The following is a 25,767-nucleotide window of genomic DNA, read 5'->3' on the forward strand; positions in this document are numbered from 1 at the left end:
AGAAAGAGTTTGCTAGAATGTAGTGAAGTGTCCTTCAACAATAACTTAATTCCAGAGTAATAATTTGAAGTATCTTTATTGAAACATTCAGGTAATTATTTAAAGAATGAAGCTCATTCCAACAAAACTACCGATTTAACATTTCCAAGTATAAAAACATTAAAAATTAATCTTTCTGGGGATAACTTTTATCCCCAACAAATTACTGTTATTAACATACTTCATTGCACTAAAGAAACCAAGAAGGAAGACTAGTCAATTTAATTGCTTTTGCACTTTAGAAAAAATTGCACTGATTTACATAAATTACCCCAAAATTACCCAAGCAAAGTTAACTTGTTCATGGCATCCCAGCACTGCAGGCTTCAGAAGCTGAGAGTCAAATCAGGTGCCAGTAAAATTCAAAACCCTCAAATTTTGCAGATTGTAAGTCCCACTACCACTACTGTCATTATGGTATTAAGGGATACCTGTGGGGGGAAAAAGGGAGGGAGGAAAAATCCCAAATGGAGCAAACTGCAGTACTTGTATCCAGTTCTAGAGGGAGGGGAGGGTTTGTATCACCATCAGGTTACTTGGGGAAAGCAAATGTTGCCAAAGATGCTTTTCCACAAGAGGCTCTGAAAATTTGCTGTGAAGTGATTCAGTGATTTGGGGAGAAGTGATTAAGATGATTTGGGGGAAGACTTTTACACTTTGGATTTTAATTTAGCTTTGCTTGTGCATTAAGTAGTCCCAAACACACTGAAGTTGTGCTGTATGTAAATAACCTAAATAATTTCTTTTGACTCTGTACAATTCCTACCATAAGTAAGTTACTGTTATTCAAAAAATAAGTGTCGAAACCGTCACAAATGTATTGGTTTTTCAAGCTTTACTACAGCTATCTTTAAAAATACACAACAGAAAGAACTCCAGTTACACTGCACGAACATGTTCAGTATTTGGCGTGTAAATGCCGTGCAAAGGAAAGCAACAGTGCCTTGTGCTCCTTCCCGGGGCAGGGGTAGGAAGCTGGCCAGGCATGCAGAGGCACTGTTGCTTTCTAGAAGGCTGAAAATGCACTAACTCAGTCCCACGGTAGCCAGGGCCACAGCTGGGGGTGGAGTGGTGCAAGAGCAGGAACAAGGGGTGATGGCCCAGTGCTCCTCAGTGACTCCCAGCCCCAGGGCACCTGTCCCTCCCCAGTGCCCACCACTCCATGGCTCTGGGGCAGGCTAAGGGTAAGGTAACAGAAAAGAAGCAGCACAGAACTAGGGTGACTTCAGGAGAAGTTTTGCAGGAGAGCCTAAACTGAATTTTAAATACTAAAAAGGTGAACAACTGGCAGGTTTTTTTATAAAGTACAGTAACATAAGATGATTTTATAATTATTGGGTGCAACTGTATTTTTCATGGTGTGCATGGCTGAGTGGTTAGTTAGCAATTTGTCATGCGTGGACTCCTGCAGGAAGGATAACTGCCGAGTGTTTTTACAAACTGTCATCAGCACTCAATAAATTTCACTACAGCTTTGGTGACACCAACATGGAGAGGATTTAAGCGACTGTAACAAGTGTACAATAAGACAAATCTCTGTCCCAGGGGAGGGAATGTATATTTGTGCAAAATCCCAGTTAATGAGTTACAGTAGTTATTACTGTACTGTGTGTGGCACTGCTCACATCTTCAATGCACCGTTACCAGCCTGCCCCTGGGCAGGAGCCTCCTCAGCACAGTCTGAAATCCACACTCTGGATTTTATCTTTGACTTGCTTGCTCCTCTACCTTGGTGCAGTCTGGTGGCAACTGGTCACTGTGAATGTCCTCAGTGTCTGTCTTTGCCTGTGCCACCTCCTTCTGCTCCTCTGCTCTTTCCATCTCCAAAGGTCCTTGCTCTTGGCCAGGGGAGAGATTTGGGGGTCTCTGATCCAGCTTGTCCAGGTCATCACAGTGGCTGATGGAACTGGTCTCACTGAACCCATCAGAGCTTCTCAGAGACCTTTTGAAAGCTTTCTGACCTGTGAAATGTTTGAAGCGTTCAGTACCCATGAAGGCAGCAAATACAAACAGTGGTGTGCACAAGTCAGTTTCCAAAGGAAGTGTTGGAATTTTGTAACAGCAGAGAAGTAGGTTTTGTTTGCCTGCTACTTTGGACCCTGAACATAGACCCAGACACGTCTGCAAAGTAATAGCCCCTGTTACTGTATCCTGTGTATGCAGAGACAGAGAAAACTGAGCTGAAGCCAAGCTGCCTGCTTACAAACTGAAATCATTCCAGGTTAAACAACTGAACTGAAAGTCACGGGCTGGAAGCCACCAGCCCAAAAGGTGAGCTAAAACCAGGTTTCCAGCCAGGCAAATCAGCATTAATTACTAATACAACTATGCAGAGTGTGCCATAGATTTAACAGATCTTCACCTCAGAATGGCTTAGGCCACAAAATGGTAGCAACAGAAATACAGCTGCTGAAGTACATGACTACATGTTATTATGCTTTTATTTCAAATAAAACTTTTGGCTTGTTTACCTGTTCATTTTTAAAGCTCAGTAACCTCATAATATTCCACAGGAAGATTCCAGACTTCCTGGGCAGTTGTCAGATAACTGGACAACTTCCTGTAGTCCCAGGAAGAATATGTGGGGAGATAACAGCCTGGGGCAGTTTTCTGTGCCATGGGTACATTAAGGTTTTTAAGGTGGTAGAAGATGAACTCTAGTTCCAGATGTTACAAAAGATGGAAAATCATGTGGGTCTTCCTGTGTCAGGGAAGTTTTAGAAATTAAATTCAGACACAGAAACTTACCAGGAAGTCTTTGTTTTGCGAGGCTGGAAGTGGGAGTTGGTGGTGGAGTGCTGCCTGTTCCTTGGGCCTTTGATACATACATAGATTCTGTGGATTCCAGAGAGCCTGCAGGTTAAAAAAAGTAAGTTGACTAAAACTTCTGAAACGGCAGTATTTGAGTTCAAACTATCACATGGGGATGATGCATTCTGAGAACCCAGGGATGCGAGTGCTGAGATTTCAGAAGTGAATCTTTTTCTCCCACCCTCATTTCACAGCACTGCTACACTCTGTAGTTCCCTTTCCTTCCTGCCCTGGGCATGTGACATCTTCCCAGCAGCCAGGAAGGGGTATCCAGCCATGCAGGGTCAGCATTCCCAGGGGAAGGCGCTGTTCTCTGCTCTAAGAACCTGCCACTTCCAGAATCACAAAGGCCCTGTGCACAGCAGTAAGCTTTCCCTGCAGGGTACAGACACACAGACAGTGGGCCACTGTCCCGAGTGTGCCAGATACTCTGCTAAGCCCAGGAATATTCATTTCTGTGACTGCTACAGTACTACTACAGTGAAAATTTATAATTTCAGGAAGTATTACGTTGGTACATCAGCCTCACTGATGTAAAAACTTACAGGCAGCTCTTTCTACATCCCCAGACACAAATTAGAAATCAGAGTAAAATAGTCTTCCACGTCGCACCATTCCGTTTACTGCAGTTTCCCACACAGCCCGGGGGATGCCAGGCCCCAGCTGGCTTTAACCTGTCCTCCAGTTCAGCACACAGAACAGCACTTACCAGGATGGCAACAGCCAGCTGCCACCCCAAAGCAGGATTCCAGGCAGACATCCTGTTCAGGGGCACAGTGGAACATGGGAGAGGATGCACGTGCACTCATGTGAGGAGCGATGTGCTAAGGCCAAGCTACCCCCAGCTCAGGTATCTACCCCAAAAACTCCTCCAGGATATGCAACCAGAGGTCTCAGGAATGATTCCTCTAATAACTGCCAGTGTCTATCATGGCTTCTTTAACATGATTCAACATGCAAGAACAAAATGTAAACTGTACAAGAGAGCAGAAGGTTCTTACTGGGTGTTACAGAAATAGTGCAAAGCATGTTCCTGTACAGCCTGGGGGTGGATTATGTCACTCATGATGGACCAGCACAGTGTGCTGCAGGTTCAGCACTGAACACTCCCAGTGCCAGCATGACACAGCTGCAGGTGCCCCGAGCCCTACCTGCTGTCAAATTGAACGTCCTTCCCTTGGGCGAGGCTTGGAAGGGAGAAAACCAGTTCAGCACAGAGCCCACCACTGGGATCTGTCGCAGCAGCCCCTGCAAAGCACAACCCAACACTGGTGAAAGAGCCCCCAGGGGGATGAGTTACCTCAGGGTACCACAGGGCTGCTGGGTGTGGCCTCACCTCTTCCAGCAGTCGTTCTTCATTTGCTTTCTGAAGCTGAAGCTGTGCTTCCTGTATCCCTTTTCTAACAACTTCAGTCATGTTTTCCAACAGCTAATAAAACCCAGAAATAAGGATATGAATTATTTGGACTTGAAACTATCTTTTTAGTTCAGATTTTCAGGATGGAGATAGGGTAGTCAGATATTTTTCCAATTTAAGACAGTATGTGACAATCTCTGTTTCATTATGACTATAAATTAATTAATGTACGTGCTGACTGCAGGATATTATAACACATAAACCCAGAGGAAATAATGTAATTTTTAGGAATGGAACCTTTTTTTTTTTTTACACTTAGAAATGAGCCTATGACCCAAATTCTTTGAAAACCTGCTTAGCATATAAATGTTCCTCAGATGAATGTCTGGGAAGAATATTTATGTTTATAGAGTACATTTTGGTTCCTAGAAACACCCGGGACTTAAATCAACCTCACAGTAACGAGTTATATGTCAGCATATAGGTTCATGTTGTTTTCCTGCTCTCATGAAGAGCTGCCACTGATCCCCGTGGCAGCCCAGGCCAGCAGCAGCAGTGTTTTATACTGCAAAGGGCAGGCAGTTTACTGGGACAGCTGCAGGGACAAGGAATGAACAAACCCAAGAAGCTACATCTTTGTTTGTGTGAGACAAATGCCAATTTCCATATATTGATGTTGGTTTTAACATTGCACAAGGACAGGCACTTCCTCCAAAATGCCAAAAATTTGTGCTCCTGTCAGCTAATAAAAGGACAAAGAGGAAGCTGCTCCTTTTCCCTCAGGGAGAGGCCAGCCAGGAACTGACCCCCATGGCAGCTCAAGAGCCCTGGTAGTCCCTGGCTACAGGAGGGAGGGCACTGGGGTGGAATTCAGAGTACCAGGAAGAACCACTGTGTTTCTGGCCCAGTCATCTTCAGCTTTGCTCCTGCCTTTCAGTGCCTTTGCTGCATGTCTCAGGGCAGGCTGGTCTGATGTGGGCTTTTTGTAAAATCCTCCTCCTTGTACCAACCCTCCTCATCTGAGCGGGGCAAGGGGCATTCACAAACGGGTTCTGCTTCCCAGCTTTGGATCCAAGGGTGAAGATCCACAGATTTACTGCAGCGGGTCCCAAGGACTGCACCCTTCTGACTCTTCCACTACTCTGTTCCTCCCTGGCACCTTCAGGATCCGAGGGGCCCATTCAGTTCCAACCTCTCCGCTACACCAGTTAAAAAACTAAAGGTGCTCTACAGACAAAACATTCCTCATGCCACCCTCCAAGCAGCACAGGGAGTCAAGAGTGGGCAGGAAGTCACTGCTGGAAAAAATTCATTACCATAATCAACATATTCCCATGAGCAGAAATAGGCAAAGGATTTCCGAAGTTCTATTTATTTTTGAAGTCAGAAAATTAAATGCCCAACAGTTGCAGAATGAAGGGACAGATGTAATGCAGCTCACTTAGGAATTCTATTTTAGAGGACATTTGGTGAACTCCATTCAGGTAAATGCTTTGACAAATAAAAGTTGCATCATCAGCTTTATTACTTCAATAGATAACTTGCAATTTCTGGGTTTAAGACACCAATTTAAAGTTTTTCCCATATTTTAGAGCATGGTCTTATCTTAAAGCTGGTATATAAAGAAACTCAATCCCACCACATCTAGCAGTGAAGAGAAATACCAGCTCACAATCAACTTACACCTTCACTTTTGTTTTTTGACAGTTTAAAATCTGAATGATAAAATGAGGCTACTTCAGTACTACTGAATGAAGGTTTTCATTAGAACTACTGCACACAGAACCATGAACACAAATCCAGACATCCTCACAATATCATAATCCAGAACTCTCTGTATGTAGACACAGATCATTCCTTCCACAGTAATTAAAACTCTTGTGGGCAAGCACAACTTTTACTTTCACAATGAACAAAACCATGTCCTGAAGCCAATATGCAAGGGGAGGAAAAAAGGTGTTTCAATATTTTTTGAGTTATTAATACATACTCTTGAATTTTCTTCAATTTCTCTGCCTGTTGCTGCAATAGTTTCAACCAGCTCTGAGACATCCAGATCCTCTGTGACCATGCCAATGTAAACACAGTTCTTCTGCCCTCCGAATTCCGGCCCTGGGGGACAGGGAGAGTCAGGTCTTTGTGCTGAACAAATCTGCAATCCTGCAGGGGCTGCAGCACTCGTGCTTGTGAATCTGGAAATCCCAGTACACACCCCCCCTCCAGCACCTAAGGGCAGGATCTGTGTGGGTACAAATTATGCAGGCCAAGAAAGTTCAGCCCTGGGGGTTTTCTAAGACAGAATACATCACCTGAGCAGGAAAAACGCTGGATATTTATACAGTCAAGGAGCTGTGTTGTAAATGCCAGTGTTGAATATGCTTTAAACTCCTTAACTTTCAGCCATTTACAGATTACTTGGTTCCACAACCATAGGGCACTTAATTTTTGACAGCTGATTAGAAAAAGATCAGAGTTCTGAATAAGCAAATTAGTACTTTCAGCTATCATGTGGCACTGTGCAAATGTGAAAGTGTTGCTAATTATCACAAAAGTCATCTAAAGCTTTTAATTGAGCCACAGAGAGCAGTGAAGCCATCAGTGCCAGTTTGGAATGAGATCTGCTTTCCATGAGATCCAGCACCACTTGAGAAGGCTCCATCTACACACAGGAATGCTGCAGCTTTTGTTCTTTCTGGCAAGGAACCCTTCTTGGTCTAGTTGCCCACACATCAGTTTTCCCAAGGATTTCTGAGAACAGCTCACCTGGTGAGCACTCCTGAACTGAAACACAGGGGAGGAGGGAACAGTTACAGGTGCTCCTTCTGCAATAATCACACGGGCAGCAGCTCATTCTGCATTATAATGACCTATCAAATCATTCTAGCACAGCTAGGAGAATGATTACTAGAATGAAAAGAATTTCTTTAAATAGTGCTGTTACCCAAAGAAAAGGTGAGATCCGACTCCAGCTCATTTAACTTTTTCAGAAGTTCTGTATTGATTTTTTCTAGTTCTTTTTCTTGTTTGTCATCATTCTTCTCATCACTGTGATAGTTGTACCTTTAAACCAAGCCAAGAGATAGTAATTTCACTTTACAGTACATACAGAAGCGCCTACACATATAGTACCTTTCTACAAATTCCTGTATTTTACAAACAAAAACCTCAGAAGATTACAGCTCCTACCAGCAAGCTTAGTGGCATTTGTCATCTGGGACTGGGGTGGGCTGAGCTTGCTGCTGCCAACTCAACACAATAGATTTCTGGTTGCTATATTGATTACACCTGAACTGTGTTGACTATACAGAATCCTTCCCAGAGGGCTGCATCAAATGATCAGAACAGACACCTAGAGGGTTTTTTAAGTCTATTCAGCATATTAGTGAGTGTCATTATAGATAAAAGTAGAAGTTATGCTTGGCTAAAGACAGTGGAATACACTTGCTCATTACATATCCCACACACACAGAGCTTCCAGTGTTACAAATAGTGCCCAAAGCAGCTCTTCAGCTTTTCTTTACGAAATAATCAAAGAAAATTACTTTATAAAGGCGATTTCTTTAGAAGCACTCAAAAGCTTCAACGGGGTGCAAAGCCAGATAACAATCAGCAAAGGAAACATCCAAATGAGCACTGAAGAGATCACGTCTGCTCAAGCACAGTGTTTGCAAATACAGCATGAAGAAAATAATTTACCTCACAACACCTAACCCTGGCCAGCCAAGATCTTCAATATACAACAGGCTAACTGTTCTTCTCACTTCTTGCTCAAACTCCTCTCTCAGCTGCAGTGTGCTTGTCAACACCGGAATCTTCATTTTTAAGCAGTCTACCAAGTGATCAATGTCTTGTATTTCAGTTCCTAAAACTGCAGAGCAGAAGTGTTAGTGTGTGGTAAGTGTGATGGACGTGACACAGATGTCTGAATTAAGGATTTGTAAAGGAGCTGCTCTGCAAGTTAATCAAAAATATAATTTACAGATAGCATTATTGAATGTCTTGGTCTATCTAAGTGGGTTTTTGGTTCAGTTATCTATGCACTGATACATCAAAATGAAAGGAAGTAAGGATTTAATAAAAACTAATGAAAAGGATTTTCTCATGTTACAAACTAATAAGGATATGTTACAATACCCTTTTACATTACATCAGTAGCTAGCATTAAAAAAACCCACAAACATCCTCTTCCTGTAGCCTAGCTGGACATAAATTAGCTTCCATGCTGGTTTAAAACAAAACATCACAGCATCACCAAGTATTTTACTCTAATATCTGCTGTTCTGTGTACACCAGGACCTTCTCTCATGAGTGTCAGCTGTTCTACAGCCTAAGCCCCTCACCCCACACAAGCCAACAGGAGATACTGTGCACCCCCTGAGCCCTGCACACTGCTCTGTGCTTCTGCTTTCCAAAACACAGACTTTTTTTTTTATATCCCCCCTCCATCAGTAGTTCTAGAAAACCCTGGAGGCTTAGTAAATAATTATTCCAGCTAAGTAGCTGTGTTTTGAACACAAGCATCACTGCAGTGTTGAAAACACCTGTGTGGAAAGGTCAGGCATCTGGTGTTAAGCAGCTGAGAGAAGGAATTTACCTGCTTTTCCTAATGAGTTTAAAAAGTAACCAGCAAGTGTTTCCCTGCAGAGACAGTGAGGTAACATGACCCACAACAGCTGGGCTCTCATTGATGTACCCAGTGCTGAGGTGCAGCAAAATGATAAAGCTGAGGGGGTTTTGGTTTGTTTATAAGAAAATCCTCCCCACATCAGAACATCCTGAGGAGCTCCTTGAGCACATCTGCTTTACCCCAGGAGATTGTTGCACCATTCCACAGCAAAGGCCAGCATTTCCAAGGGGCTGACGGGAGTGAGGGTTACCTGCAGAAGTCATGAGTGGGCTGAAGCGCACGCACGTGCCTTCATCCTCCAGTTCCACCACATCGACTCCGCTGGCAGGAACCAGCTGTGCCAGCTGCTCTCCCAGCTGCAGGGAAGGGCACAGTTAGGGAACTGGACAGGGCACGGCTCCTGCAGGCCCTGCCTCAGCCTCTGCCTCAGCTCAGGGAACAACACGGACACAGTTCTCTCTCAAAATCAGTTCTTGTACCAAAATACTTCACTCTGCTGGTGAGATGACTGAGTCCAACAGATCCTTAAAATCATGGAAATCTGGGATAAGCTGCAAGTGTTACAAGTCAGAATTTTCTGCAAAATTGTCACTGCCATTAGCTGTGCCATGATTACTGCACAAGGGATCCAAACCAGCCACGTGCTCAGCTCTGTCAGCACAGGCTTCTGGAATTAACTCAAAGGCAGGAAAAGGCAGCTGTCTGTTCAAGAATACACAGACATTGGCAATACAGCATTTGGCCGATTTAAAAGAATTCTGAAGTTTACACATATTCCCACAAGACAAAGGGAAAAACCAAGAGCTTAAGATTCAGGAATGATTTCACTACTAGCTATGTGTAGAATGATCAGAAATGTGAAAGCAACTTTGCTTCAGAACAAATTAATCTTTTAAACAGCCACAGTTTTGCAAAGGAAATCATATCAAGAACATCTTTCAAACTATTCTAACAAAGGATTTATAGCTCCTGATGACGCCCTGAACTACTCCACTGTCACTCCCCTCCATTCTTACCCACTGATTGAAGGTGTCATAAATGTGCCCTTCGTTGCTTATTATGGGGTGCTGAATAGTTGAGGCCTGTGCAGCATGTGAGGTCTGATCTGAATCCAAAGACACAAGAATCACAGAAGTGGATTTTTATTTACTTCATTAAATAAAAGACAACCTAAAATTTAGATAAAAGACAATTACATTTCCTAGCTAATGTAACACATCTACACCATGTACTGGGCCTGGAGCAGATGAACATGGATGTTTTTGTAAAAATATGTTGAACATGATAAATACTGGAAGTAAAACAGAGTTGAATGTAATAGCTAAAAAAACCCAAAAAAGTAAACCAGGAAAATACTTCTGAGTTTTGAGCTAAAAATGCCCCAATGGAAATACAACCAGTGTTTTCACAAAGAAAAGTCCTGTCACAGGAGGCTGCAAATATTTAATACCTGTGACAGCATTTCCAGAGCTGATCCCAAAGTGTTCTGCTGCTTTTAAAATTGCAACAGGAACTGTAATCAGTAAACCACAGCAATGTAGTGCTTGCCACGAGCTATGAAATGTTTGAAAGGAACAGAAAACCTGAACAAACCAAAATCTCTCCCCACCAGCACACTCATGCTCAGCCTGCAGCTTGTAAGAGACTTCCATCATCTGCTCCCAAGATCAAAATCATATGCAAATCTTCTCACTTGAGAAGGCAGAAAATTACTTGTTATGAAAATTTAAAACACTGCAGTCTGTCTAAAAAAAGAAGCTATCACATGACGTGTATGATTTGTCACAGATTATGACCAGCATTCACATCCTTTTTAACAGCAAGTTACATGAGAGAACTGCACTGCATCTCATTTATCTCAAATTCATTTGGTGAATTAGTAGTTTAAAGTACTGTATAGAGAGGGGTGTTTTTTTGGTTGTTGTTTGGTTTTAAATAAATCACCTACCTCTATTTGAATATTCCTGGAAAAACTTGAAAACCACCACTGGTGAACTCAGTTCATCTTCAACCTTAAAAGAAAAAAAATATTTTCCCCTGCTTTTTGAAGATTTAACATCATGTACAATTCCTTACACTGCTGAGCAAAGCTTGAGCTCTCTTGAAAATCACCCCAGAATCACTGGGAAACATCAAGAAAGTTCCAGCAGGAAAAGTAAGACTGTAATTGCTCCGGCTTTGGAGAGAGGGACTGTGCTACTTCTGGAGACAATCTGAGGCTACATTTCATAATCCTAGAAATGCCAAGATTTATTTGAGTAGGAGGGTAAGTGATACAGTAACTTACACTCCCAAGGCCATTAATACTCTACAGTGTACTCAGTAAGCTGACTAAATTTTCTATACATCAAATATCAACTAAAATTCGGGGGTGAGGGTCAGAGTAAAATAACCAAACCCTGTTGGACAGGACATCTCACAAATTGAATTTGGAATGAACACATTAGCTGTGATTTCTACACCTATTTCTGGTGTAGAAACCACAGCTGGGATAATTTTTGTGTACAATATCACAGGATTCACAATATGATTTCAACAGCAGGGTAACATGCAGCCAGGATAGATTAGAGACACTTAGGGAAACTGGTTTCATAGATGTATTACTGAGCAAACCCATGTTCTAAATGGAATTAAAGCAAGCCTTGAACACAACTTCTGGATGCTCTTCTGCACTCCCATGAGTGCACCAGTACAGAGCAATGGAACAAACACGATCCAGAGGTCACACACAACCAGGCCATGAGCTTTCACTGAACACCAGAACTTAATTAGAAGGATCCCAAGCGTCTTCAAAACAATGGTTATGATTAACATAATATTTTTAATAATTTATTCTAGTCAAAGTGCTTCTTATCATAACAGGCTAAGTTATACAACCAAAGTATTAAAAAAAGGACTGTACCGAAGTTTTAATGAAATCCAGGTTTTTCAAGTTTTCCAGCAGCCTTTGACTCTAGAAGACCAGAGCAGAAAGAGAACAAATGGAGGAGAGAAATACAGTTTTAGAACTTAAAAGTTATTCTGAAAAACATTAAACAGTCGCCATTTTTGAGCAAACCCCTCCAACATGTCAGACTCATCCAGTTTTCATTTGTCAATTTGGAATGTAACAAAACTATTTTCTGGGTTTAGTAAAACACTGACTACAAAGTGTGACCTTTAAGAAATAATATTTTCCATATAAGCACTACATTTTGTAACTAACACATTATATTGGACCTTAACTTTTAGTAAAGTAAGAACTCCAAACATAGAGCACTTGTACCTCAAGAAATGTTTTGAAGTCCTTACTTGAGTAATTTACCAGTATTTAAATCAACACAATACTGAGTAGGAAAATAAAGTCTCTCTGAAGAGCTTTCAAGCAAAAATAGTTAAGAGAAGTGACAAAAAAGGAAATAATGTTACTTCACTGTCTAGGAAGAATACAGACTTTTTTTTCTCATTTATAAAAATATACATACAATCTAATAGTAAAAGTAAAAAAAAAAAAAAACAAACCCCTGCCTCAAACATTTTCCTGTGCTTTCATCGTGGGTGTTACAATGTGACCCAGGGTTATACTATCAACAAGTGCAGTATTTTAGCTGAGTCTTCTATAACACATCACAATAACCAGAAAGATCTGTCAAGAGCTGTCATAAATCTCTGCTGAGCTGTTGCTCACCAGTTGTGAGGCATGTTTTATCCTCTCCACAATGCCATCGTGGCCCAGGTACTGCAAGGAGAGCCACAGGGGCAGGGCACGGAGCTTCTCCACGGGCTGGCTCGACGTCAGCCCCGCTGCCAAGGACTGAGGAGGAAAACAAACAAACCACTGTTAACCTCTCCTCAATGTTGCCACTTTGGCCAGCTTTGCAAGATGCTTATGAAGATCATGAAGAACATGATCAGAATCAGAATCCCAGGATCTGGAGGATGGTGAGTGAGAATCTGAACATACCAAGGATGGATCCTCGTGTCTGTAGAGGGTCACAGCAGGCACTGCGGGGAGCCCCAGCCAGGAACCCAGAGTCAGAGTCATGCTGTCACATTTTGTTGCAGCCTGAAGTTTATTACAATAAGCACAATATAAGCCATATATATTTTGATTAACCTTACACAAGCCCATTTTAAAGTTTCTAGATACAGTGAAACGTACCAGTACAGAAGAGGAGACATAACCCAAAGCCAAAGTTGCCAGATTCACACTGGAAAAAAAAAAAGAAGTGGGTTTAGCATATATTAAATATGTATTAAGAGACAGCATTTAAATCTGCAATTTAAATATTTCATATTGATGTGTAAAGTGAGGTAACTTTTGTTCATATATTTTTCATTAACAATGCAGGAGATGTTGCTACTTGGTATTCCGAGATTGAAAACTCAAAAGTAAAAACCTACTTAGTTCTAAAAATTTTCAGTCCAACATTTGGTGAAATCATCACCCAAGGTCATATCCATAATTTAGCATCAATTTGGTATCAGAAATAAATAGTATTTTCAGCTTCAAAAAATATAATCTTAGAGCACTGGAGTCTTCATTGACATTGTCCAAGTTCTTGGAATTTATTTTTCTCTTGGTTTAATCCCCCTCCCAGTTCTGTTACACACTGCTCTTGCTGAAGCCTTCTTGACAACTTTCACTGAAGTGCCATTTCATTCTCAATAACCACTATATAATGTCCTCCCTGACTTAGAAGGTCTTTTTAGGCCTCCCTGGCCTAGAAGGTCTTTTTATTAATATTTCAAGCTCCTCAAAGCAATGGCAGATAAGATTACCATCTGAATAAAAGTGATCATTAATCTGTGCTGAAATTACCTCTCCAAATAATTCTTCCTGTGTATGTAAATCAATTTCTATCTCACAATAACAAAGTTATAACCATATAAAATGCTTACTGTGACCAAACTAAAGTTGGCCCCATGGCTCTCTGTGAGCTGTTAAATTAGATGGTGTCTATTAGCCAGACTTTTTAATGAACACAGTTCTAGAGCAGTAAGTCTCCAGTTCCATACCCTTCCACATGGAGCCACATCTTGTACTGCTCACAGAGCTCCTTCAGCCGGCCCAGCTTGTCCGTGTGCCCAGCACCTGGAGTCCCTGGTTGAACAGGGAAAAGGCAGTGACAGAGGATCAGCCTGCACTGAGCCTCTGCTAAATCAGCCTCTTGAACTGATCTCAGATCACTTTCCAGGTCCCAAGCAAGTAACAGTCACCTCCCTCTTTCATACTAAAAGCAAATTTTGTACATGTGTTTAATTAACTATAAGAAAAACATATTTTTAAGCTAAAGTTGATGACATATCCATCAAAAAATTCTGAAGTGTTAGTGTAAAACTGATTTTTAACAAGAGATCTGCAGTCACTAAAGTAAGTTACAGTCATATTAATACATCAACTGACATATGCAGAACTGTAACAGCACAATCCAAATTTGAATTAGTTAAATAAAATCCCTTTGGATAGATAATTATTGTGTGGTCATTAAGATAGTTCCTGATATTTCTTGATATGCAAGCACTGATCTGTTTAGGAAATTTTTTTAATATGTTTTTTGGTTTTTTATTGTATATGTATTCATGAAGTAGCGTGGGGGTTTTTGTGATTGTTTGTCCACAGCACTTACCAGCATTGGCCACAAGCAACAAAGGCAGTTTTCCAAACTCAACATCATCTTTAATCAGTCTGTCCAACAAAGCAACATCCTGGTATCAGTAAGAAAACAATGTTTGTCAAACACTGAATTGTTTCTGCTGAACTGGGAAAATGCATTAAGATTGAAAATGAACAGCATTTTGAAGTTCTGAAAGGAAACATTCTCAATATCTTTGGTTTTGGCTTGCACTTTCTTCCTCTCGAAGGAAGAATAATCTGAATAAAGCATTTGTGAATAATAAAACACAAATACACCATGTAGCTTGTGAAAGTACTCCAACTACTCCTATTCTAGAAATCTTGCACTAAAAAGCACTTTACTTAAAAGACATTAAAATATTTTGCAAATGACAAGACCAAGATACAAACTGCTTTTAGAAAATGTCCATCTATGATTCGCACAGCTTTAACACAGAAGACTTGCAAATTGAAAAAGTAAATGTATGAACAGCTTTTCCTGACAGCATGTTCATGTAATGAGGCTTAAAAGCCAACCAAAGCACAGAAAGAGCTCTTAGGGAAGACAAACTTACCATTTGGTGCTGAGATCCAAACATAGTGTTACAAGGCACACGGCACATGCAGGAAAGGGGCAACCCTAACTGCAACAGAAATGATGGAATTTCAGCCGAGAAATACTCTTTTCACATATTCACTAATACAGAGTGACACAAAAACCAGTGTGACAATAGAAACCTTAGTACTACATTATAAAATAAGTTTTCTGCTAAAATTTATAATCAAACTAATAAGGAAAAAAGCACAGGACAAATTATGTATCTTTGGGCTCAGATCTGTCTCACATGACCAACAGCTTATGTAAATCCCAATGCAACCTAGAAACAATCACTCATTTTTTACAAAGTTAGCATGCAGGATGTTTTCAGTGGAAATATTCAGAAAATTTCTCTTCCTCCCACTGTATCACTGCTGCAAAACACAGGCTGTAAATAAAAACTGAAAGTATTTTTCCCAGATAAATGGTTTTATTTTAAATGTATAGTCCACTACAGCTGAGGTTATGCCCAGTATGGACTTTGCTTCCTTTGCTGTTATTTCCACCCTGAGGAAAAATAAGTTGTCAAAATGAAGCCAGGTAGGTTCTAATTGCAGCTAAAGCCCCCTGACTGACTTTACCTGATTGCAGAGAGCTTGGCCCAGGCCTGTTCTGGCTGCAGAACTGATGTAGATGACAGGCTGCTTAGTGTAGAGCACGTTGAAGCCCTCGAGTGTGTAATCTTCATAGCGCGTGTGAATCACAAGTCGACAGATTTTTAGGAGACCTTCACGATCATCTTCATGATAATAGGCTGATCCATTTTCATACCTGCCAGAAAAGCCAAGTAAATATGAGCAACAAGACCAACAGTCAGTTTAAGGACTAAAGTAACACTGACCAACAAAAAAGCTTGCCACAGGATGAAGAAGACAATAAAAAACCTTCTATTTTCCCAGGTTAAAGTAGATTAAAAGAAAACTTTTATGAGACAGGCTGAGATTAACAATGAGAGAAGTCTAGTATATATTTTCATTTAGACTCAGAGTAAGAAAGAAACATCTGTGTTCCTTTAAGATTGCTTTTAGGGAGTTCAAAACCTTGCTTATTAAAAGTGGAGTGTGGGAGGAAACACAGAAAAGGCTACATTCTGGTTTTAATATAGATTTAAATTCTGGACTGCTAATTTTAAAGACAATGCAACCTGATATTCTTTAGGCTAGGTTAAGGTTGTGTTTCAGACCTTCCAAGGATTTCTTTAGTTAACATCCTCAGTCGAGTCACATCCCTTTTTAAATGTTACCACTACCTTGTGACAGCAGTTATTCCCAGGGACTCACCTGAAAAGCCTGCAGAGCCAGAGAGTAGTGTCAGAAAGGATCCTCGTTGTAAGTTTTCTCAGTCTTTCCCTGTCCAGCACAGATATATACGCAGCCAAACTGTGTCCCAGTAGAGCCATGTGACCCTGTTCACCAACGTTCTGGAGTCTGCAAGCCAGAACAGAGGAACTGCCAATCAAGCCCAAGTCATTACAGTAATATGGGCTTTATGGGTTTTTAATCCAGACTGGCAGAACTGGTTGACTTGCAATTTAAATATTTAGAAGAGAGAAGTGCAGTATATCACAGCCACCCTCTGGATGACACACTAAGCTGCCAGTGCACACAGAGCACCTCACTTGGCCCAGCTGCTCACAGGAAAAGCTCCTGCTTTTGAAACAGCCAATATGAGCTGGAACTAAGCACCTTATCTGCACTGGGACTTGAAAGTGCATTAATACCCTTCTCTCCTATGCACAGAAAACTCAGGACACTTACATTACTATTTTTAGAGGCACAGCTTTTCTTTATTAGGGTTTTTTTTGTTTGCTGGTTGTTATTTTCTTTATTGGTTTTGGGTTTTTTTTGAGTTTTTTTTTTAATCTTGAACATATTTTTTGAATGTTAGTTTTCAATAATCCTCTGCAGACCAGTTAGTACTATTTCCATTTTACTGAAAAATGGAAACAAATATTATTTCCTTTCATTTTAAAATCTACAGAGATACCTGATAAAAATCTATTGGTATTCAAATCTTCAGGACTTAAAACAACTTTGAGGAAGAGGAAAACACAAGCTGTCACATGAGAAACATTTCTCTTGTATAACTCAATTTAGCAATTAGTAATGGAAGCTTTGTAATTTTAAGACAGCCAAGCCTCATGCATTATTCTGCTTCACTATACAATGTAAGCTGCATTTAAAAAGTTACCTGGTTCCACAGTATTTTACACTTTAAAATACATAATTTATATATACTTAAGTACATAAGTATATATACTGAAATACATATAGAACTTAAAATTAGGTGGATAAGTTCTATAGTGATCAGAATATTAAAAAATCAGGTGTCTTCCACATCCAGTAACTGATATTGGCCTCACCTGTAGGACTGTGAAGATTCCTCTTCCTCCTCTCCATGCATTAGGTTCTGAACTAACTGGAGTATGCTCACCATGTCCTGGCCACTGGGAGGGGAAACACAGCCACATTAGAGACAGACAGGAAGATACCAGCACCTAAAGAGGCCATCTGGGACACTCCACTTTCACGAATGCTGAGTACAGCAACAGAAATGGTTCCTTGGTCTCAGAAAAACTGATCACAAAGATGAGGATGCTGAACCAATTCAAAACCCTTCTTGCTTATAGTAGGAGAATCAGAAAAACAAATCTACTGATCCCTGAAAATTTGGTCTGAAAAGCCTGACTTGCCAACATTGAATTCTTATTGCTACTCAGCCAACCCAGGCAGTAGCTAAGGATCCACATTTCACTTCACCTGAACCAGCCTCAGCTCATAACTCAGCACATCTCTTAAACAATTCCCTACAAATCTCAGTTTCTGGCAGACACAAGCCATGTTAGGGATTCATGCATGATATCTTAACACTGGAAAAGATCCATCTCAACTTTTCTAACTCCACCTGAAATGAACAGTAGTGTAAGAACTTACACTGATAGTTGAAATTGCTTTTTATTCATAGAAAAGGTAACTCAGTGCCTTCACTCAAAACCAGGGGTAGTTTCTGCACTGCAGAGACTTAAATAGCTTTTGCAATATTTTCTGAAGTGCTAGCCTGAGCTCCTGCAGGATCATCTCCCACAGAGACACAATTTAAATCTTCATTTTCAGGTACAATGGTCTCACCTGCCTTATGGACAAGAGCTCTGGTTAATTTCTAAAGACAGCTGTGCTGAAAAGGTGGGAGGTTCCTGGGGTTTGGTTCTTTTTTTGTTTTGGGTTTTTTGTTGGTTTTGGTTTGGTTTTTTTTACTGTTTTCTACCTTATCAGTCTCAGTTATTTTTTTAATATTGGTGCTTTAATTCAATAGAAGTTTATGTTTACTTTGAGTAAACAATCATGGCTGTAGGCACCACTACTTCATCAGATTCCAAGAGTTCAAAATTTCAGTCACTGAGGACAAGTAATCTTTTTTTCTCTTTTTGACATGAGAATGAAAATAGTTGGTATGATTATAGTATTACTTTTTCCCCCTATGGGAGTATGGGAAAAAGTTTATTATGATGCCTGAAAAACATTAACTTTTCTATTAATGCAAGTTGCTTGGAAGACAAACATGCTATGTGTAGTTTAAGATTTTGAAAAGAGCATTATCTAAAAATTGCTGCTGCCTACCTGCCTTGGAGTGGTCCAGGAATATCCTTCCGTGCATATTTCTTTTCATTTTCCTCCTCCGCTTTCCTAAGTTAAAGACACAGAATAAACTCTGTATTTAGCTTGTGTTTGATAACATCAAATATGTAATTGACTTGGACTTGTAGAAATGCATACTGACATGTATCAATTTCACTGACAATAGTTCAGAAATAAACCAGATGAGATCGACACAAAAGTTTCATTCAGACTGAATTAAAGAGTTCCCAAGTTGTTGGGGTTTTCAGCTCTTTAACAGAAAGCTTGGAGAAGAATATCATATATACAAGAATCAAAAATTGCTGCCACTGCAATAATAAAAAAAATCCTAACTTTGAAAACCAGACTTGTTTTGGGTATTAGAGAACACGCATAAATATATATACATTTACTTTAAAAATCCCAGCATTTGAGAAACAAAGATGATTTGTATAGGTGCAAGCTTCAGAATGACAATGTGACCTTAAACTACAGGAAGATGAGGGGTTTCTCTGCTTAATGCCAGTGACACAAATAATCCTCCCCTTAGCACAAACAGCCATTATTTTTTATTGTAGGCTTTGCACATACCTCTGATTGTCTTCCAGCATCTTCATTGCTTCGTTCAGATTCTTCCCCATTTCTGCTAGAGTAGGATCCACCATCTTTTAGGAAAAAGATAGCAACTTTCAAGAAAAAATCAAAACCCATTTGTCTTACTACTGTCTCTACAATCTAATAAATCCTAGAAGGGGTTAAAACCTCAACATTCGGATCTAGAAAGACAAGAAGGTATCCTTTGAGACTGCCCTAGATGAGAAATAAAATGGCATCAGACCCCAGCAGACTTTTACAATGGTAGTTTTCAAAACAGATGAGAAAACACCCAGCCCAAATACCCTTGTAAATCTATTTTTTTCCTATTTCTTGTACCCTTAAACCAGTTTTTAATCTTAACTAATTGGAGAAATTCCCTTCATGTAGACAAAAGAGTGAAACTAACCTGCAGCAGGCAGCTAAGACAGGCTGACATGCAGCAATTATCTTCCAGCTGCACAAAACAGGCCAAAAATCCTGATCTCACTGCTGAAATCAGGTAACCACAGACATTGCCTGATGGAAGAGTTTAAAAATCATGGAACTTATTTGCCCTGAACCAATGACAAGCTCAAAGTATTTCCCAAAGAACTGCTCTGGCTGTGAAGAAGTCTCTCATAAACTTTAACCCAAGAGGCCTGACAGAAGCTTGTGGCACTGACACCAGACACCTGGACGGGAGCATTTATTCATTTAAGGATTTGATGCCACTTGGAGCTTCCAGAGAATGTGGCAGGTGTCATCTGGCAGAGCCTGATTTACCTATATTTGAAAAATAAATATACCCAGTGTGAGGGGAGAGGGCAACACCAGTGCTAAGCCCCATCACATCAGATGGCAAAACCCCTGGAGATACTCAGGTGACCCCAATACAGAGTCCCTGCTCCCTGCCTCTGCATAACCTCCATCAATTCAACACCAAGCCATCAGCCACGTACCAAAGACTCTGGTGGTTACCCCTGCAGGCTGCTGCTGAGGCTGGGGGGACAGGGGGAGGGACAGGGGTTGTTTAAAGAAAAAAATCCCACAGGAAAATGCATTCACTCGGGCAGATGCAGACACAAAAGCAAATTTAATCACAGAAGGTAGTGGGATTCATTTATGTGAGGATTTTACACTATTTTCATCTGGAGGACTAATCAAGAAAGGAAAAAAAATAAGTTGAGAGTTACCATATGTTCAAAGACTATTTTTAACCAAATATTTTGAGATTTAACCCACATTACAGCAAGTGGTAGGTGGCTGAAAGAATCAGTAGCCAGGCATGGGCACAGTGATCAGACCAAGACTGACAATACTCTATTCCATGGCTTTGGAAGCAGCCAGTAACAAATGTTTGGGGGAAGAACAAAAGAATAGAGCAAGAAATTAGTAATATTTTACCATCAGAAATCCCAGTACTCAGCAATAAATAGGTTTTTACACTTCTACACTGACTTGTACAACAGCCACCAGGTATGAGGACCACAACCTAATTAAGCACTGAATGACAAAGCAGTACAAAAAGTTCCAGACCTCATCACAGATTTCAAAAACCCAGCACACACTGCAAGCATTCAATACTCAGAAGAAAACAGACTTAACCAAAGGAAAAATATAAATTTGATCTTTGGCAATATGTTCATACGTTTTGAGTGGCTTCCAGAGTTGCACCATGTCAAAGAAACTCTGGAAAGAAGTTCGGGGGAAAAAAAAAAATCAGTTTTGTTCCTGCAGGCCCTTAAAAGAGTATATTATCACCATCTACTGATTGTGATTATCTCACATAATTTAATTCAGGCTGCCATAAAACATCATAAATGGCTGGGAGGCAGTTACTTGTTTGAACCTTCCTTAGCATCACATGCAAAAATTCAGCTCTGTTGTTAATGAGGACTCGAGATGTAGAGACATTATAAAAAGGCCTCTGAGCTGCTTTTATTTGCAACTAACATAAAATTCACCAGCTGAAATGACATCAGATGTTTAAAACTGCACATCTCTACCTTGTGACTCATCCTGTCTCTCTCACTAATTACACAGGAAACCCTTCTGCCAATAAGCTGCCAGAATAACTACATAAAATACAGCTTTAAAACTCCTAAGTTACACTAAGCTCCAAAAAAAATGCTACGAAATCCACCAAGTCTTTGAATTCTGATATGGGCTGAATTGGAAAATTAATCCCTTCTGATTTTTTCCAATTTCTAAGTGGAGATGCAGCAGCTTATTTTCTCCTCTGAATTCTGGAAGGAGAAGAAGCTCACCTTTACCTGCTGCATGCTGAACTTCCTGTATGTTCCTCCTCTGCTCACATTAGTAAGGCCATGGAGCTGGGAAGCAGGAGACTTTCTGCTTCTTTTAAGCAGCAAGAAAAATAGGTGTGGCAAAGTTGCAGCAACAAATTATTAAGAAAGGCTTCTGAACACACTTGAATAACAAGAGCCAGTAATAAACAGAGTATTTTTTCATGGTCTTGAACAGGTTTTGAAAGGACTGCGGGAGGAGTTCTTGAACACTCCCTCCTGAACCACAGGACAGCGCAGGTGTTTAGGGGGTTAAAGGAGCTGCAGGAAGTTTCTGCACTCAGTCCTTCCCCTGGATCACAGGCAGCCTTTGGCCAGGGCAGTTACAAGACACACAAATCCTTCCAAGCTCTAAGGAGGCACCGGCCATGGCTTTTTCCTTCCAGGGGTCCATTCACTTCCCAGCACCTCCTGCCTCCTTCAGCCCCTGACACGCCTCGCTTCCACTTCTATCATTCATTGCCTTCCGACATGTTAGTCCAACTCCCTACGGTTATCCTGCAACAGCTTCCGTTTGCAGTCACTTCCCTATTCTGGAACTAATCTGTTACTATTTTATTAAGTACTTTGAACTGTGAACTGTTTATGATTTTACAGGCAGAATGTCACACCTTGGAGTCACTTGGCAACTGAGGAGAGGATAAGGGGCCATTCTCCAACTGCAATAAGACTGAAAATTAATTGCAAATTCAAAAGGGAGAATGCTGCTTCTATACCAATGTTTTCCAATCTTGGTTTTGCATTTCTCTAGGCTGTACTCCTAATGAAATAAAGGGATGAATTTTAAACAGTTTACACAAACTAATGTTGTGAGAAGCAACTCACAGGTGTAGCTCGTTCCCTGTTTCATGGGTGCTCATCTTCATTACATTACTGTAACACCTTAATAGAAAGTTTTACCATAAAAAAAAAAAAACCTCTTCTCAACAGTAAATTAATCTCAAACAATATCAGTATTCTTCAGCCAAAAGAATATTGTTTTTATTCTCCAGGGTAAGAAAAGTTTAAGATAACAAAAAAAAAGCAGACACTTCAAGACTGTTTGGCTTGAATAAAAATGGCACTGTGTCATCACAAGGCTTGTGCTTACAGATATTCACTCTTTAATCTTTATTTATTCCCCTAACATGTGCCAGGACCTTAATGCAGCTCTGCTGCCTGAGTTTTCTGTAAACTTACCAGGATGTTGTGGTAAATAGCACAGTAACAAAAGACAAGAGACACAGGCTGAGCAAGAAACCAAAACAGTTTTTTTCTTGTTTAGGGAAAATACTGCTGTAGAGGCAGCAAGAAGTTACAAGGAAAGAATTTGCACTGTTTTACCACTGACAAAGTTACCTAACTTGAAATGTAAAATCCTTCAGAAGATTGGTCACTTCTATCAAAATCCAAATGGGAAAAAAATAGAACAGTTCTGTTAAGGCAAACTTCTGAAATCTAACACAGGCTTCCAGAATTATTTAAACAAGTTCAGCCCAACAAAAGATTACTGAATTTCAGATAAAATTAGTCTTAATTATATCACTTACGACACACAATGCCTTAAAAAATAATGCAAAAAAAAGAAAAAAAAAAAAAGCTGCTGAAACAAAGTTAATTTGCAAAATCAAACCAAGAGATGTTTGGTGTGCACACCTGTGAGTCAGATTGTGCAATGATTTTCACTGCAGTCCTACTGTGCAATGTTTTCAATTCTCAGGAAGTTTCTCATCTGCTAAAAAAATCTTTTTCCATTTGCAAGACCCTAAAACTGCAGTCACCCAACGTCACTGCATTACAGCTCATTAGGTGAGTGTACCAAAATGGTTATGAAAAATACAAAGTTGCAACAAATGTTAATAGAAGTTTAAAAGTACTTATCACATCACTGGCACCTGCACAAATACACAGCAAGGAGAGAATCCATGGTTCAATTAAAAGACAGTCTCAAATCTACTATGATAATGCTTAAAAAAATGTCCATGAGATAAGTGGACAGACATTCTCTGCAGAAAAATGTATCCCAGCTTGGAGGAATTTTAAATATATTTGGGGAGAAGACTTCTGACATGTTATGTCAAGACTTGATAAACTGCAAATTGTACAGATGGACCACAATCTTAACCAAAGACTATTCCAGGAGGGCACTTACTGCTAAATATCTAGAAGACCATAACTGTATTATGACATTTTATTATACAGAGAACTACGGCTCTTATCACGCTTGTGGAAAAAAGCTGTGATAAACAAGAGAGGAAGTCAACCAAATGATAACTCTTGACACATATCTATCTGCATATATGGAAAAATTAGACAGGCAAGTTTTTGCAGACTATTCCTCATGTCAAGAATAATCAAAACATCTTTTAGATATTTCATTCTTGCAGTGTCTTTATTGCTTCTTATGATGAACTGGTCAAGCAAAGAGCTCTCTCAGTACTACACTTGCCCTGTACTAATGCACCTTCTTTAAATGAGCCTGTATCACACCAGGGTTCTCTTTGAGTCCAGTTCATAGACAGCATTCTCCAAACATATTCCAATGAAATTTAATTAAATTTTTTCAGAACAAGCAGGAGTCACTTCTGTCAGCACTAGTAATGAACCTAAGCTTTTAAACACTAACAAATACTCTGTAACACTGTATTCTTCAGGAAGCATGTAATATATCAAACTTCTTTTGCCACGTCAGAAAGATACTTCCTGAACCTCCTAACCATTTCACTGGAGCACATCCCATTCCAATTTCTCCGGAGCACCCCAAGGATCACATGAAACCGAGCACGCTGCATATGGTAATGACGCAAGGAGGGGCGTGTGCATTCAAAGCACACCAAGCACTCGTTATTCCAGCGGCACGGTGTCCCCGCAGCCACCGGGGGACGGGGCAGGCTCCGGGCGGGGCAGGAGCCCCGGGCCCGGCGCAGCTGCGGAGCGGCCCGTGACTCAGAGCGACCAGGCTCCGGCCGGGCACTGCAGAGCCAATATTTGCTCTCTGCACTGCACGGGCACAACAGCAAACACAGGCCAGCGAACGCCTCCGTGTCAATTAAAATTATCTCCTCTCCTATCCTGCTGAATGCTAGCACTGACAGGAAATAAGCTCCATTTTTTTTTTTTTTAAGAAAGCAAAAACCCGCTCCTGAAGCATTTCCTGGTAGCTCTCCTGCCTAGGTCCAGACCCGGGACACGGATGCCGGTCACACGGGCGGCTGTGGGGGCCGAGAGGACACGCCCGGGGGCTCCGCTGCTGCCCCAAAGCTCCGGCGGGCAAAGCCGCCTCAGCTCGGGGGCAGCGCCGCGCACCGACACCCGGCCGCCGCCGGCCCGCGCCCCTCCCCGCGGCCCCGGCCCCACCGCACCCGCCGCGGCCGCTGCTCGCGGCGCGGCCCCGGCCCCGGCCCCGGCCCCGCGGCGCTGCCCCGCAGACCTTCTCGAGCGAGCCGTCCATGGCCGCGGGCCCGGCTGCCGCCCCGGCCGCTCCACGCTGGCAGCGCTGACGGGGCCGCGCGGGGCGGGCCGCGCTCGCGCGCTCACCTGGGCAACCGGCCCGCCCCCCGCCGCACGCACCACCGCGCCGCAGCGGCGGGGGGATGCGCGGCGGGCGCACCGCGCACGGCGCGGCGGGGCCGGGGCCGGCCCTTCGCTCCGCGCGACGCCTGAGGTCGTTCCCCCCCACGCCAGCTGGTGGAACAGTCCCGGCGAGAGCCCGGGTCAGTGACAGATCTTAGCGCATGCGCAGGGTGCGCGGTCCGAGCGGCGGTGGGCGCCCGTTCCGGAGCGGAGCTGCGAGTGCCGGGGTTCGAGTCCCCGCCGCGGCGGATTGTGGCAGGCCGGACCCCGGCAGGGCTCTGCATGGCTCCAGCCTTCGCGAACCTCTCGGTTGTCACCCCTCTGTCGCCTGCGGGGGCACCAAAGCCTTTCCTCCGCGTACAGGTCCCGCGCCGGAACGCCGCACATCCGCGGCGGACAGCACGCACCTGCCCGTGGGCTCCCGTCCGACAAGCAGCCCCCGGAGACCCAGACCCTGGGATTTTCCTGAGCTTTATTTCTGTTCTTCCAAGCAGGAGTTACTTTTCAGTACCCATCCCTCGTCCTATCAGTGCCACTGCTGTTATTTAATAGCGCTGTTTGCAGCTGGCGTTGTTTGCTCAGGGATGTGTTGGGATGAGGGCTGGAAGGGGCCGCCCCGGGCCCTGACACAGCGCGTCCGCCAAGCGCCGGGAGCGCGCTCTGCTCGCTTAGTAACTTCTACTTACATCTA

The 25,767-nt window shown here is 41.9% G+C and overlaps 1 protein-coding gene across 2 annotated transcripts; it reads right to left on the reverse strand.

Moving 5' to 3' along the window:
* Positions 1-60: 60 nt before the first annotated feature.
* Positions 61-25,105, reverse strand: PDXDC1 (pyridoxal dependent decarboxylase domain containing 1). 2 transcript variants are annotated; one of them, XM_038151105.1, is made up of 23 exons: positions 24,934-25,070; positions 19,234-19,307; positions 18,646-18,711; positions 17,391-17,474; positions 16,309-16,455; positions 15,610-15,799; positions 15,006-15,074; positions 14,444-14,522; positions 13,833-13,917; positions 12,976-13,024; positions 12,778-12,879; positions 12,502-12,627; positions 11,737-11,787; positions 10,783-10,846; positions 9,851-9,939; positions 9,085-9,190; positions 7,904-8,075; positions 7,149-7,267; positions 6,198-6,319; positions 4,187-4,279; positions 4,002-4,098; positions 2,788-2,892; positions 61-2,000 (listed from the first exon to the last, which is right to left on the reverse strand). In XM_038151105.1, exons 1-23 carry the CDS (start codon positions 24,952-24,954, stop codon positions 1,741-1,743), a joined length of 2,370 nt encoding a protein of 789 aa, XP_038007033.1. In that variant the 5' UTR covers positions 24,955-25,070; the 3' UTR covers positions 61-1,740. The 2 variants fall into 2 exon arrangements, with proteins under 2 accessions (XP_038007033.1, XP_038007034.1); XM_038151106.1 differs by having other exon boundaries at positions 1,741-2,000; positions 25,041-25,105.
* Between the last annotated feature and the right edge of the window lie 662 nt (positions 25,106-25,767).

The sequence above is a fragment of the Motacilla alba genome, chromosome 14 (genome assembly GCF_015832195.1).
Source record: "Motacilla alba alba isolate MOTALB_02 chromosome 14, Motacilla_alba_V1.0_pri, whole genome shotgun sequence".
NCBI classification, from domain to species: Eukaryota; Metazoa; Chordata; class Aves; order Passeriformes; family Motacillidae; genus Motacilla; species Motacilla alba.